This window comes from Podarcis gaigeae (assembly GCF_964106915.1).
Source record: "Podarcis gaigeae genome assembly, chromosome: Z".
Lineage (NCBI taxonomy): Eukaryota > Metazoa > Chordata > Lepidosauria > Squamata > Lacertidae > Podarcis > Podarcis gaigeae.
The window spans coordinates 11,059,966-11,076,068 of record NC_139691.1 but is presented as its reverse complement, the minus strand read 5'-3'; the positions used below and the strand labels follow the sequence as shown (position 1 = coordinate 11,076,068).

The 16,103-nt window shown below is 40.7% G+C and overlaps 1 protein-coding gene across 14 annotated transcripts in view; it reads left to right on the top strand.

Moving 5' to 3' along the window:
• Nucleotides 1-16,103, top strand: part of RALGPS1 (Ral GEF with PH domain and SH3 binding motif 1) — a 229,265-nt gene that overhangs the window by 190,788 nt on the left and 22,374 nt on the right. For 9 of the 14 annotated variants that reach the window (XM_083721190.1, XM_083721193.1, XM_083721191.1 and 6 more), the window contains exon 13: nt 15,570-15,696. The exons of 4 other annotated variants lie outside the window; for them this stretch is intronic. In XM_083721190.1, coding sequence (XP_083577316.1) covers nt 15,570-15,696 — 127 coding nt within the window. Of the gene's footprint in view, nt 1-11,208; nt 12,100-15,569; nt 15,697-16,103 lie in introns of those variants that run through there. One more of the 14 variants, XM_083721187.1, reaches the window with a different exon arrangement.

Genomic DNA, 16,103 nt, shown 5'->3' with positions numbered 1-16,103 from the left:
TGTGGTTGCTGGTTTTGAGTTCTGTAGCTGAGTAGATTATGTGAGCATAGTTGGCAGTTGCTTGTTGCAGGGTCTATATCGCAGGTTTAACTATCTGCAAGGTGATTAATCATCTAGCAATTTTAGATTAGAGTGTTCTTCCTTGCTGAATCTTACAGCCTGCAGAGACTTCTTTTGGTTAAAAAAAAAAAAAGTGCCAGAATAAAGATACATAAACCTGCTTGTAGTTTGCCCCTCCCGCTACTGGTTCCCTGGAATTTGTGGATATTCGGTAAGTTATGACACTCAGTTAATATGTTAGTGCATAGCCAATGGCTAGGAATGATGGGAGTTATAGACCAATAACATCTGGAGGACTGTAAATGTTAATATTATAGTAGTTTGCCGAGAAAGCTTATATATATATATATATATATATGCTTTCGTAGATTTTCACGGGTACAGGAATGCAGGTTTTGGTGTCCTCGGGTGTCTTCCCGTGTAAAAGTAACTTACACGGGAAGACACCCGAGGACACCAAAACCTGCAGGTTTTGGTGTCCTCGGGTGTCTTCCCGTGTAAAAGTTGGGGTGTCTAGGCGACGTTTCGACGAGGTCTCACTCGTCATCTTCAGGCTGGTGCTTTCGGCTTCTTGTTACTGGAACAGAGCGGGATCTCAATGTTTGAGTTCCTATAAATACTGTAGAGGGGGTGTGGTGTCTAGCCTCCAATGTTCTGGGCAGAGAGGAAGTTCCCAGGCTAGTGTGCCTTTTCTTCTTTTGTTCCTTAATTACTTGAGAGATACCTTGAGTGATTTCTTGAGTGATATCCTGAGTACCACTTAGGTGGGTCATTAGGTGTGGATTAGTTGCTAAAGTCTTTGTGTCTTGACCTCTTGAACTTTGTGAAGAGTTTTCCTGAGAAGATGGCTGTATTGCACTTAGTTGTGCTTTGGCTTGGCTTCGTGTATAGGGGCGAGCTGTGGTTTTGTGGCTTGTGTCAGCCAGATCTGTGTAGGGATTGCAGGGGGGTGCAGCATCCGGAGGTGCCACCATGGATTGGCTACTGGATGGTGTCAGTAATTCATCTGTGGAGAGGGTCTGGGTTTGGGTCTGGTGTGGTTGATTCGTGTTGGCGTTCTGTGTGCCTCTGGATCTGGTGTCAGTTTTTGTGGGGAGGGCTAATTTCCAGATGTCTGGCAAGCGGGATGTGTCGTCACGCTTGTTCATGTTGTGAGGGTGTTTCTCTATCTCGATGGCTTCCATGATTATTCTCTTGTGGTGATGTTCCGTGTTAAAGAGCAATTTGGAATCTGCAAAATTAATTTCGTGTCCTGTTTCTTTCATGTGTTGGAAAAGAGAGGAAGTTTTTTCTTCTTTTTTGACGGCATTCTTGTGTTCTGCGATACGTGCATTTATTCGTCTGTTTGTTTGTCCAATGTACGTGGCTGGGCAGACTTTGCAGGGTATTTCATAGATCCCTTGGTTTTCCAACTGGATTTTATCCTTGGGGTTTCTGAGGATATTGGCTATTTTTTGGTTGGTGCAAAAGGCTGTTTTGATATTGTGTTTATGGAGGATTTTGCTAATTTTATCTGTAGTGCCCTTGATATAAGGAAGGAGGGCCATGCCATTGTTTTCTTCTGTGTCTTGGTTTTTGGGGGGTGTTTCCTTTTGGATTAGCTTCGTAATCCTGTTTTGCTGGTATCCATTGGCAATTAACACATTTGAGAGATTCTGTAACTCAGTTGTCAAGTGGTCTTTGTCAGCCAGGCGTTTGGTTCTGGAGATGAGAGTCTTGGCTACGGAGTTTATTTGTGCAGGGTGGTGGTGTGATTGTGCATGTAAGTAGCGGTTGGTGTGTGTTTTTTTCTGGTAGATAGTGTGTCCTAGGGAGCCATCAGGTTTTTTGTAGATTAGGACGTCAAGGAAGGGAAGTTGGTTGTTGGCTTCTATTTCCATAGTGAATTGTATTTTGGGGTGTAAGTTGTTGAGATGTGTGAGGAAGCTATCCAGTTTTTCCTTCCCGTGTGGCCAAATTACAAAGGTGTCGTCAACATATCTGAGCCAAAGTTTGGGTTTGTGTTCTGACTTGTCTAAAGCATTGGTTTCAAAGTGTTCCATGTACAGGTTTGCGATGACCGGTGAGAGGGGTGATCCCATAGGTGCTCCTTCTATCTGTTTGTATCTTTGTCCATTGTGGATGAAGTACGTGTTGGTTAGGCAGTGGTTGGTCAGGTCCAAGATGTATTCGGGGGGATTGTATTTGTTTTGAATAGCTGTCAAGGCTTCATTAATGGGCACTTGTGTGAAGAGAGATACAACATCGAAGCTCACAAGTAGGTCATTAGGATGTAGGTTTTGCTTCTTTATTGTTTCTATGAACTGGAAGGAGTTTGGTACGTGTGAAGAGATGGATTCTGCATAGGGCTGAAGTTGCTTGGCGAGAAATTTAGCGAGATCACTATGGAAATAGAAGCCAACAACCAACTTCCCTTCCTTGACGTCCTAATCTACAAAAAACCTGATGGCTCCCTAGGACACACTATCTACCAGAAAAAAACACACACCAACCGCTACTTACATGCACAATCACACCACCACCCTGCACAAATAAACTCCGTAGCCAAGACTCTCATCTCCAGAACCAAACGCCTGGCTGACAAAGACCACTTGACAACTGAGTTACAGAATCTCTCAAATGTGTTAATTGCCAATGGATACCAGCAAAACAGGATTACGAAGCTAATCCAAAAGGAAACACCCCCCAAAAACCAAGACACAGAAGAAAACAATGGCATGGCCCTCCTTCCTTATATCAAGGGCACTACAGATAAAATTAGCAAAATCCTCCATAAACACAATATCAAAACAGCCTTTTGCACCAACCAAAAAATAGCCAATATCCTCAGAAACCCCAAGGATAAAATCCAGTTGGAAAACCAAGGGATCTATGAAATACCCTGCAAAGTCTGCCCAGCCACGTACATTGGACAAACAAACAGACGAATAAATGCACGTATCGCAGAACACAAGAATGCCGTCAAAAAAGAAGAAAAAACTTCCTCTCTTTTCCAACACATGAAAGAAACAGGACACGAAATTAATTTTGCAGATTCCAAATTGCTCTTTAACACGGAACATCACCACAAGAGAATAATCATGGAAGCCATCGAGATAGAGAAACACCCTCACAACATGAACAAGCGTGACGACACATCCCGCTTGCCAGACATCTGGAAATTAGCCCTCCCCACAAAAACTGACACCAGATCCAGAGGCACACAGAACGCCAACACCAATCAACCACACCAGACCCAAACCCAGACCCTCTCCACAGATGAATTACTGACACCATCCAGTAGCCAATCCATGGTGGCACCTCCGGATGCTGCACCCCCCTGCAATCCCCACACAGATCTGGCTGACACAAGCCACAAAACCACAGCTCGCCCCTATACACGAAGCCAAGCCAAAGCACAACTAAGTGCAATACAGCCATCTTCTCAGGAAAACTCTTCACAAAGTTCAAGAGGTCAAGACACAAAGACTTTAGCAACTAATCCACACCTAATGACCCACCTAAGTGGTACTCAGGATATCACTCAAGAAATCACTCAAGGTATCTCTCAAGTAATTAAGGAACAAAAGAAGAAAAGGCACACTAGCCTGGGAACTTCCTCTCTGCCCAGAACATTGGAGGCTAGACACCACACCCCCTCTACAGTATTTATAGGAACTCAAACATTGAGATCCCGCTCTGTTCCAGTAACAAGAAGCCGAAAGCACCAGCCTGAAGATGACGAGTGAGACCTCGTCGAAACGTCGCCTAGACACCCCAACTTTTACACGGGAAGACACCCGAGGACACCAAAACCTGCATTCCTGTACCCGTGAAAATCTACGAAAGCAAATATATATATATATATATATATATATATTCCAAGGTGGAAGTCACTTTACCATTCTTCATTTAAGCTTGCAGGTTTTCTTCTCTGTAGCTAATAGCAGCTCCAGGGGGTGTGATCTGAACCAGACTGCAGCGGCAGTTATCTCCCACCCCTCAGACCACAGACTAAGGGTTCTGCAATTGTTTTTACATAAAGAAAATTAATGTCAGAAGCACCAAAATTATTGCTCCAGTATCACATGTAGTTTGGCCCACATTGGCCCTGTTTATTTATTTTTAAAATAGTCCTCAAGTGTATTATAGGAATGATGAAAGATAGTTCAAATTTAAAAAATAAAGTTTTAGAAAGAAATGTTGAGCTGGATGCAAAACAGGATCCTTTGGCATTGTTGTATCCAGGAAAGATTATCATCCATCTCTTTGAGATCAAAATCCTTTGGAACAGGATGAGTGTTTATTTTGTCACATAAGTGAATGATACTGAATAATTCCTGAAGAACAGATTCTTTGCAAACTGTGAGCTTTATCACTTTGTCACCATAAGCTTTCAGTAGCATCTGTTGTGGTTGGGCTTGATCAGGCCCACATCTCTCCCATATAAGCTTTTTGTGGCGGGGGGGGGGGGAGGTAGGTTTGTTTAGTTGCCCACAGTGGCCTTTGGAAATACTCCTGTAGCTCCATTCTTCCATTAGGTTTTCCATCTGAGGCTGGCTCTAGCATGCAGTTTTGACAAGCTCACCACTGCCTTTTGGTCCTTGCCCAGCTGGAAAGCTCTAATCTGCTGCCAATAATACAATAAATGCCATCGGTTTTTCATATGTTTGTGTGTTAGTGCCCACTAAACAAGAAGCACTTATAGGACTATAAAAGTGTTGTTAAACAGATCAAGAAATGAACATTTCTGAAGCTTAAATGCATTCCTGAGCCAACTTGTTTAAGCAGAGTTGCTTGTGTGGTGTGATACTGAGGACAACTAAATAAACACAAAAAATTCAGCTGTTGCCCCAGCAACAAAAACGTTCAGTGTGGTCAATACATTGTATAGTTGGAACTGGAGCAGACATTTTTTGTTAAGGTGTTCCAAGATATTTCTACTAGAAATCCCTATTTTTAGTGGCTCATAACTTTCCCTTAGTTCATGCTGGAATATCCTGGACCATGGAGCTTATCTCAATCACTACTAAAAATGAAGAGAGGGGGATTTCTTTATTGTCTCCAATGTCTCCATTCTTTGGATTCTAGATTTGCAACGTGGTAGGGTCAGCGTGTCCCTTTTACATCAGCCGTACTGGCTTTTGCAGCATGTGTGAAATTCTGCCCAGGGTCAGCCAAGTTACAGTCCTCTGAAAGACAGGGGTTAGTACGTGTTCAGCAGAGAGGGTTATTCAGTAAAGTTCCATTCCACTAAGACTGTTTTCAGCTTAGAGGAGACACAATTATTCTTTCCCTCTGCCCCTCAGCCCTGGCAGTGGTTCCTTCAGTCCACTAGGGGCTACCTGATTATGAAAACTGTTTTCTGTAATCTTACTCATACTGCAGAAGACAAAGAGCTTTCACAGAAATAATAAAAAGACTGGGTTTCTGGTACTAAATAAAAAGCAGTGTGTGCCAGTCAGGACTGCATAGGGGCATATAGACTCATTAGCCTGGAAAAAAAGGAAGCTACCAAAGGAAAGAGACATGGGAAAGTTGAAGGTTGAAAAGGAAGATCATTATCACTATCATTATCATTTATTCCCATCAGATGTCAAGGAGATAAATAATTACAACCTTCAGAAGACATCTGAAGGCAACCTTGTATAGGGAAGTTTTTAATGTCTGGTGTTTTATTTTGTTTTTATGTGCTTTGGAAGCTGCTCAGAGTGGTTGGTTCAACCCAGCCAGATGGACAGGGTATAAATAACGATGTTTTTTGCTTTAAAAAATATAGTAAAAAATTGGGGGTTGTCTTATACATGGATGGTGAATGCACATGGGTTTGAGCTCTGGCACAGGTGGTCTGGGCTTGGGTTCAAACTCTGATGCAGGTGACCTAGGTGGCCCAGGCTAAGCCTCTTGAAATATGGCAATCCAAACTTTGGGCCACCTCCCACCAGAATTATTCTGTTTGATGTTTAAAATACTGACTTCTTAATTTTGTGTTAAAATAAAATAGGGGTTGTCTTATACATGGGAGCATCTTATACACACAAAAATACAGTAATAACATTATTATTATCATTATTAATAAAATGTCTGTGCTGAGGTCACACATGGGGTGTTCTGTAGTGTTAATGAACTGAGTTATCATAATCCATTCAGGTGAACAGGAGCTTCTTTGATTCCTTTTCTTTTGTGAAGTTTGTATGTTGGCCATCTGATGACTGCATAATTAAGGGTTCATTCCTACCCATCTTTAGCAAATGCCTGCTCCTACTTCACTGAAGATCATTTCACTGAAATGTGGTTTTCTTGCAAAGTGTCCTGTGACAACATGAAACTCAGTCAATACAGCTTTATTCTCCGACAATTTTGGCTTTGACATGTCAGAGCAAACCAGCTGTCTGCTTGTTTGCCAACCAACTTTCCAGAAATCAGACCAAGTGATGGACAAGAGACAGAAGTACTTTTCACAAGAGTAGTTTTATATTGATGGCTGGTTTTCTGTTTCTGCTGCCACCATTCATGCTAAATTCTGAATGCTACCCATAGAGTAAAACTAGCCCATTAGTACCATTTATATGTAGTAAAAAGCTTTCAAATTCAGGGTTGTACAAAGTACCTACGTTTCTAGAAGTTGTAGAATTCTAATGGGGACATTTTAAGTTCTTTAGTGGTGCCACAGAATCATGAGGACTGGGAGACAATATCTATTTGGACAGCATTTAAAATATTTCAACTGTTCACATTTTCCAATCAAGTGTCTTATGATGAAAAAAGCCATCTGTGTTCCTGTAACGTAGACGAAAAGATGTCCAACATGAGCACCATAGCCAGCAGACGGATTGTTTTGGAACATGTGCTTCAATAATTTTTCCCAGAGAATGTTTTAACGTAATACAGAGCAGAAATTGTGTATGTTCCCAGCATCTGATAGCTCTTAAATGTAGAAAAGTGTTAAAGAATTGTCCTCATTCCTAAAACCTCACCATTAAGTTTCTAGCAGCTTTCCGTGTTCCTCAGTAATGCATTTTGGTCTGATGCAAACCTGCTTTGCATTTTTGCTGTATGCATTTCAATACGATCAGTGTCATTTTAAGAAACCAAACATATTAGTGGATACAGTACATATAAGACTCACTTCTCACAAGTTATTTTCTTACACAGAAATAATGTCAGTGATGAAGTTAAAATTGATTTACTAACTACTGTATATTTTTAGAAATAAGTATTAATTTAGGTGCAAAACCATGACTCTGGAAGCCAGCATCACAATCCATGTCCTTGTGGTTAGAATTAAAACCCAACGCATGCTAAACAAAAGACAGTGTACACTCTCCACACACCCCTCCCTTTGTAGAGATTATCTCACCATAGGTAAAGCATTATCTGTGAAGCATTCCATAGTCTGGACTGTTGTGTGTTAGGTCTTTGCACTGTTTGACCCTTGAACTTCCAATACAGTCTCTGGGAAGAATCATGGAGGATAGAAGAAAATGGCCAATCATTACATACACTGTAGTGTTTATTTGAGAGGTGAAGGACTAGGTCAAGCAGGTCATGTTCTTTTCAAGGCAGTAGGCAGTGCTCCAGCCATAAATAGATCCTTTTGTTTCTTCAATTTCTTCATGCTAAACTCCGTGAAACCACATCACTGTTGAGGCCCCATAATACTTCCCGACAAGAGCATTCTCGTTTCCATTACCCCACTGTGAATGCAGAAGAGCAACTCCCTTAAGTCAGAGGAATTACATTACCGTAATGAGGTGGAAATTGGCCCAGTCATGCTCAATATGTCTGACCCTGGAATGAGCTTGCAATGAGCACACTTTGTTAGATCTGGAGTACATGCAAAATAAGAGTTAAAAAGAAGAAAAATGAAAAGAGAGAATAAGCAAAGATGTTTGTGCATTTATATTCCTTTGGCCAGTCAGGCTACTACACTGGTGACGTAATCCAGATGGAACTTCCTTCATTTTGGATTCAAAGGAAAACATCGTTTTCCACGTAAACAATTAGTCTGACATTTAGTTATGCAGTTTGTGTTAGATGTAACCTTGGATACTAGTAAATAGCTTTGTTGTGGATGTTTTAGTAGCAAGTCATTTACTGCAAGCCAGAAGTGCCTAATTGTCATGCCTGTTCTTAATTTTGGTCTTATGGCTTTGATAGCTTATTTTCTGGTAGTCATTAAAGAGACAGGAATGAAACATCCAGCAGAACCCTTCCTCCTATCTCTGGTGCTGACAGTGGTACAACTTCAGTACTTTCCTAATCTTAACAGATGCCCATTTGATTTATTTCTCTGTGTTTGGGGGTTTGGAATATTGTTTTTATCTGCTCACAAATTTATTGACAAATTTCATTTGTCTGCTTTAAGCCCAGGTGAAGAAAGCTTCATGCTGCAACTGAAGGCAGTGCCACCACCAGCAATAGTCACGTATTAGCATTACTGAAGACTTAAAATCGTTCACCAGACATAAAAACTCAGAACCCTCTTTTGTACCCCACCCTTGGTGGCAAACTTAGTTCCTCCTGGTATTCTAACTACCCTCCCCTTGGTGACTGAACCTATATCTTCTCTAAGCCAAGGGCTGTCAACATGGCAATGACAGGCACCAGTTTGCCTGCCCAAAAAGGTCTCAGTAAATATCCCTTCAAAAATCCATGAAGCATGAGAGACTGTTTCATTTTCTTGCTCTAATTCTGATTGTACTGGTCCAGCCACTCCTAATTTGAACATGACCCCTTAAATATGCCCAGATTTGATTGGACTGGAACCCTCCCTCCCTTCTGTTCTGAATAGAGGAGAGGTGGAAATTGCTTTTCTTTGTGAGCAAGTATGGCAGTGGTGGATATAGGTGCTTTCTCCAAGTCTGTGCCTGTGGAGTAATTGCAGCAACAGTGAGACCATGCCCCCCCCACCCCCGCTTATGTACCCTCATCTGATGGGGTGTGTGCAACCTGAGGCAGCTCCTACATAAAAGGTATCACTGCTGTTCCCTCTTCAAACCCCTCCTGGTACTAGGAACCAGTGGGGTGGGGAATGGCAAGGAGTCTGCTGGCCCATCCCTTGCCTGAACAATCTCTTCCTCCTCTCCCGACACATCCTGTGTGCTTCCCTCTGTCTCAGATCACTCTGACCCTTCTTCCTCCACTCGGCCTGGCTTCTACCTTATGGGCGGTACCAAACCCCATAAATCACTGGATCCCTCTCCTGGTGCCAAAGCTAATAAACTCCCATGGCCCCCTGCCTCCACACCGCCACATAGTGCGTAGTAAAACCATGGGATTCACTTTGAGAGGTAATGATGGCTACCAACTTGGATGGTGTTGAAAGCCAGTTAGACATATCCACGGAAGATAAAGCTATCAAGGGCTACTAGCTACAATGAGTATTTTCTGCCTCCATTGTTGAAGGCAATCTGCCTTTGAATACCAGTTACAGGGAATCTCATGTGGGAGAATGCTGTTGTGTTTGAGTCTCGCTTGATGGTCAAAAATTCTTAAAATTTGCATTTGTACATGCAATTAATGAACATTAATGTGAATTTTGTATATTAATTGGAGATTGTAAGACACACTGATACAACTGCTAAGCTATTACACCTCTTGTTACATCATGCTAGAGCTCAATTGTAGCCAAAATGAAATTGCTTTTAAATATAAATGAAGGTACCATTTTTCTTTTAAATGTATGTGACATGGGGGATGCTATTGTGATACTTGTCGAGCTGTTTGCCACATAAATGTCCACTTGTTTGAGCAGTAAGACACTTTCCAGTGTCTGGTAGAAGAACATAACAGATGAAGTTTGGGCAACATATTTAAGAGAATATATTTAAAGCTGGTCAAGGCTAAACTGAGGCACAATAACAGGCTATTTCATTTTGTCATTTTTTCCCTGGACAAAGTAAATTTTCCTATGGGAGCAAAACCATGAAGGACATTGACATTAGGAAGGAAATGCATTCTGTAAACTAACAATGATTTATCTCTTTGGGGAATTTATAATGAAATAGCTTAATCTTTATTTAATGATGTCATCCACTTTTTAAAGCCTTAGGCCTTTGTATTTATTTGAAAGTAAAGATTTGAGAAGAATCACACTTCAGATTTCAGCATGTATAGATGTATAGGAGCACTTCGCATATCACAAAGGGACTTCTGTACAGGTACAGGGTGTCTCCATTCTTCAGGAATTACCTGCGCTACATATCTCTAAAAATAAAACATATAACGTTATATACAATAGAGATAAGTGCTGAACAAATGTAACAGAACTAGTAGCCCTCAGAAACCACAGTGGATAGGTGGCCAACTTAATGCTGCTATATATTAAGAAAGTAGTGATATGGAAGGAAGAAATGTTTCTAAGTTACTGAGCCTGGTTTGGTGTTTGCTATCATTTGTAACTGATTTATTACCCAGTGTGCCTTCTTTCATATGCTGTACCATATGATTCTTTAAAGAGGGCAGAATGGAACTCAAATGTTTATTTCTTACATTTATACCCCTCATTTCTGCAATCATGGAATCCAAGGTAACATACCTATGGCCCCCAGGAGCTCTCCATTCAGGCACTGACTAAACCCAGACTGGCTTAGCATCAGCAAAGGTGGTAGCTTCCTTTGCCTTCAGAGCATACACCAGGACTTTTAGAATGAAATAGCAGTCCTAGGGGACAATTTCCAAATCGAAAATTGGGGTGGGCGGAGAAGCACCATAGTCCTGATCCAGATTACGAGCCCTATGCCTGCTTTTATAAATAAAGAAATGTGACCATTTCTAAGCTTCCTAATTAAAAATGCATTCAATGTAATTTGTCCCTCAAGCAGAAATGACTGTCTGTGGCAGTTAAAATGTATCTTCCTGGCTCCCTGTTGTTTTCATTGGTCATCTCTTTGCATCTTCTTTCACAGAGCTGCCTAGTTAGAGTCAAAACAGGGATTTGATCTGATTTTTTAAAAAACACCAAACATGTTCCTTTTATTTGTCTCTCTTTGGTGCCTGCAACACAGCAGATGTAACTTGCAGGCTTTCCACATATTGTACATTTTAATAGACTTTAGTGGGCATTTAGCAAAACACTGAAACAAGGAAAACTATGATTTTGCAATAGCCAGAGCTAAAGGCTTAACCCTTTTTACAACATGCTTATATTTTTCTTCTGTTTGACAGATTTCTTCTCTGATTTTCTTAAGCGTCTGTTTTGTGCCTGGTTCTTAACCAGGCCCAGAGTTATGGTTACATTAGCAATTAAGTAGGTAAGTATCTGGCCAAATTTCACATAGGCTGTGTAGACCTTTACCCAACTTAGCATCAATAACACTTTTATGCACCAAACCCAAAAGTTTTTTTAAAAACTTAAAATGTCTTCTGCTTGTTACTCAGTTCAAACTATGAGATTTGTGGCTCCCCATTCAGTCATTTCATCAGCTTGAGATCTATCAGCTCCTGTTTTGTTTTATTAGGGCAAAATTAGTGAACTAAACGTTTACACTCTTGAGGCTTAATGTGCTAATAAAGGATTGCATAAGTTACCATTTGTTTATAGCACTTGAATGATTATTCATGGAAAAATTATGCAAAGGAAAAAACAGTGAGATCCTTGGGGATATTAAAGCTACGTGGTCAACTTTTCCAAATGTTCCTGCCACAGCTTTCTAAACAGCACTCGTCAGCTTCTGCTGGGCTTTTCTCAAGTTCCCCAAACAGTTTGTAATAATGTTTTAATACCTTCTGTATGTTATTTCAGTGTATATGTCAGTGTCATCTTGACAATAATGTGAAGAAATAATGAAAACCAAGCATGTGTGTTCCTGTGCCAAGTGATTGGAAAATCATGCTAGACATCATTTGTTTCATTGGGAGGTATATGAACATGAATAGTATGCACAAGAAGTGGGTAGGGTGGGGAACTAATAAACAGGAGGGGTATTTGTTAGCAGTTGACATCATTTAGTGGGAACAAGCAGCCAAAATTACTTGCTCTCACGTGTATTTAAAAGCTGGAACTTCTGTCAATAAGACCAGTAACTCTGAAAAGGAACTACAGAGATTAGTGTGAATACAGAGATTACACAATGTAGCAAATAAATTTTATTTCTCAACTGAGTGGTCTGCTGCAGTGGTTGAGCAACAGATTTCGGTAAACCCAGAACAGGGTTAACTTCTCAAAAGATCTTAAAAAAACAAAGCAGCATTTTGATTTATAAGAAAAAGAACAACCAAAGTGTTTCAAATGGATTATGAGTAAAGCAACAAATCATATCACCTAATCCCTTATACAATAGAAAGGGTTTGACTGTGCAACTAGTTGTTTACTTTGGGTCAGCACTGAGTTTCCACTGGTTTAATCACCAGCTGATCTATGTTGAAAACTTAAGGGCCTTGATTCAGGTGCCACAGGAAGCTCATTGTTTTAACTGCATTGTTTTGAATAATGCAGTTGTAGGCTGAGCTTGTCTGTGTTCAGCTGCCTCCTCCATCTCTTTGCCTACTGCCATCAAATCAAGTCATAGGGTTGACTTCCATTGATTTCTGCACAAAAACAGGATGCTGCACTGGCTTTGCATGCAGAGGTAATGAGCAGATGTTAGTTAACCAGTTACTGGCCTCAGGATACTGTAGTGGAACTGATATTGCTTTCAGTGATGTATTATTGTCAATTATGGGTAGCAGCGGCACTCTGTTGCCTTTGGGGCTTGGCTTTCTGTGAATATTTGTTTGTTTGTTTTGCTTTTATTCTGTGTATTCTGAATTGTATAGCATCAATACCACTCGAATGTTTAACATATTTTATACTTTCCTCTGTGGCAGTGGAATAAAAATACCAAAAAAATGGACCTGATCGCTGCCTTCATTTGTAGAAAATTAGCAATGTAACTGTTTATGGGTATGCATTGCATGCTGGGACTCACTGGTAACATAGATTCAGATCACAATAGCACCTGAAGGTCTCCTTCAATCTTTCACTTTTGTTTATGCACATGGGATGTAAACAATACTTTCAGACACCTGGTCATCAATCTTATGTAAGAGATAGGGATCATGTTGAAGTGTGTTCTCAGATTTTGGTTGAGGAAATGCTCTCCTTTATTAAAGTGTGACTAGTAAAATCCTGGTGAAACCAAGTGCTACATTTAGAAAATGTACCACAAAGTTGTCCCAGAACTCATCTTTTGATAAATTCTCCTCACTCTACTCACTAGCCCCATATCTCCCACCATGACAGGCTTCAGAATGGATTCATAATCTCTTAACTGACAGTCTGCTACAATGGTATCAACAAGACAGAAGTAGAATGTCTAAGGGCTTATATTGTAGGACTGAACCAATGGAACTTTGAGAAGCAGCAGTTAGTACACAAAATTCTACACACACACACACACGACAGTGTTTCTCATGCAACAACTTCTAGTGTGTGGTTCTGGTTACACCCCTGGACAAGAAATGAGCAGAGCTGCATTTTTGGAAAATGTTTTTGACCTTTTAATATAAGGCCTTCTCAGAAACTGCATAATGCCAAAGTGACTCACCCTTCTAGAGTGCTGAGTGCTTCAAACCCTTATTGATCCACCAGGGCAGACATGCAAGAAGCTGCTTCAGTCACGTGTATGTGTGTGTGAGTGAAAGACAGAGAACAAGAACACATAAAATACACTTTCTTTTTCTGCAGTGACTGTAGCATAGAAATGTCCAAGAGGTTTCATTCCATCTCCACTTTAGATCCTTACACTAGTTTTGTATCCTCCTTTCCAAAACAGGCCTTTCATTCTTCTGCTTATATTTTGTGTCAAATATAAGGCCTGGAGATGTGGTTTGCTTAGTTTGCTTTCACCAATGGCACAGCTAAAATCTAGGACTTTGAGAAATAAAAAGAAAATAAAAGTAAGTTTCCACGAGAAATCTATGCCATCTATATTTCTGTAACTCCAGGCTGAAGACTGGGCATAGAATATAAGTATGGTATAGTACCCTACTTTCACTAGGTGGCATCCAACATCTGTCAGTACATTCTTTATTCTGTGGGAAAGAGTTGCTGCTCTTTTGTTCACTGTAGTCAATGCCATGAATCCCAGAGTTCAAACTTTTTTTTAAGGAAACATGATTGCCCAACTTCCCTGCTTCATGCATGGCTTACCTGCCATTAGCATATCTGAACCAAGTTTTCACCAGATGCAGAGTAATGTTAGTTTTAGATTAAGGTTCACATATATTTACTCTGATGCACTTCATCACTGCTGAAATTGAAACCCACCAATGTGATTTTGGGCCACTTAAAACATTCAAAAATTCCTACTCAGATAGCACTTTCATATAGCAAGAGCATCAAACCCATATTTATATTTGTCACATGTTGATTCCATACATGCCTGTTCCACATGTACAGGCTTTGGTCAGCCAGAGTGAATCCCATCTTCTCAGTGTATATAAACCTAGTTGTATAGATGCAAGTGATCATTGCACTATGTCCAGGTTTCACCCTTTTTCATATATGTACTGTTTTCACTGTAGGATATGCAGAAGACTTGAAGCAGTCCTTACCCCTCTCCTCTCAGCTGCCTAAATCCTAAAGCCCCTATAGAAACCAGTCATTTCGTGGAGCTTTTTAGCAGTCTGAAATGTCAATAATACGTAGGAGCTGAACTCTCTTTCCATTCCTTGGACATTATTGCTTTAGGACCTGTTGTCTCAGCTGAGACAATCTTGTTTCCATCTGGTAGCAATTTTTCAGCCACCTATAGCTAATTCTGTTTCTCCTCTCTCTCTCTCTCTCTCTCTCTCTCTCTCTCTCTCTCTCTCTCTCTCTCTCTTTCTCTCACTCACTCATTCTCTCTCTCACACACACAGAGAGAATTATCTTCAGCCAACTTGAGGAAACCACTTTAAAACTTGATAACTCTGTTCCATCTCTGTTGCTTTGCGTGTGTGCTAGCTAAAAATGTGTAGCTTGTTGGCACAAAGACCTTCTCAAAGTTCCAGAGCTGACATCTGTCTGGCTGTGATTTACATGGAACATCCTTGCGTTTCCCATAGATACTCATGCTACAAGTCAATACTAACAAACTGTTTACAGACGGGTAGGGTTACAAACCAAACTCAAAGCATATGTTTTTGTTAGAAATTGAAGATTACGCCCGACGTATTGTTCTGGCTCTGTATGTTATGCTTTTGACAAGTCTCATTAAAGTAATAGAAAAGCCAGTATTTTTTGTGTGGGACTTGGTCTCAAAACTATTCTTGCACATAATTTTGATGACAAATTGCTATTTTTGTTTAATTGGATAGATTCTTAATAGGAATGGATGGTGTAATTCCAGGAGGCCAGAAGCAGTGTTTGGGGAAGCACCTGCCATTTGAGGTCAATGACAATAGTCTTTAAGCAGGTGCCACTTTCCTTCCTTCCCCCCCCCCCCCCCACATAATTTCCACCTGTCTCTACAGGGTCATTCAGCTCTTCCAAAAGCAAATAACATGACACCTAGCAATGTCTTTCCTCAGCATCAGTTTAGCATTAATTGGTGTCTATTTTGTAGGTCCGTCAGAGGTGTCAGCAGCTATGAGGTTCAGCAGGAGACCAACTTGTCCTGATGCCTCGGTGGCAGCCAGCCTGCCAACTCCTCCTGTACCACGACACAGGAAGAGTCACAGCCTGGGAAACAAGTGGGTGTTCCAATCTGCATCATCTTTCTCAGCTCTTACAGTTTACTCAGACATCATTAAGGTTTAATTCAGCAATTGAAAACTCACTGAGAGCAGAAATATTCTTCCCAGTGGTGGTCCCACTCCCCTTTTCTAATCTCACAGGAGTGACACTCATTACTAGTAAAACATCTACCTCAGAACCTCCTTGTCTTATCTTGCAAGTGCTGGACTTTCTGCCTTTTTAGACAAATTCTAGTGCCATTCTTACCCCCAAACTCTGTGGGAGTTGGTATATCACCAGATATACCATTTTTTTTGTTTAGTTCCCAATTTACAGGCCAAATAAATTGTGCCTCTGCCTCACCTAGGCTTTCTGAAATAAGTTTTACCGATAGATTTGGGAAGTTTCAACACAGTGGGAAGCA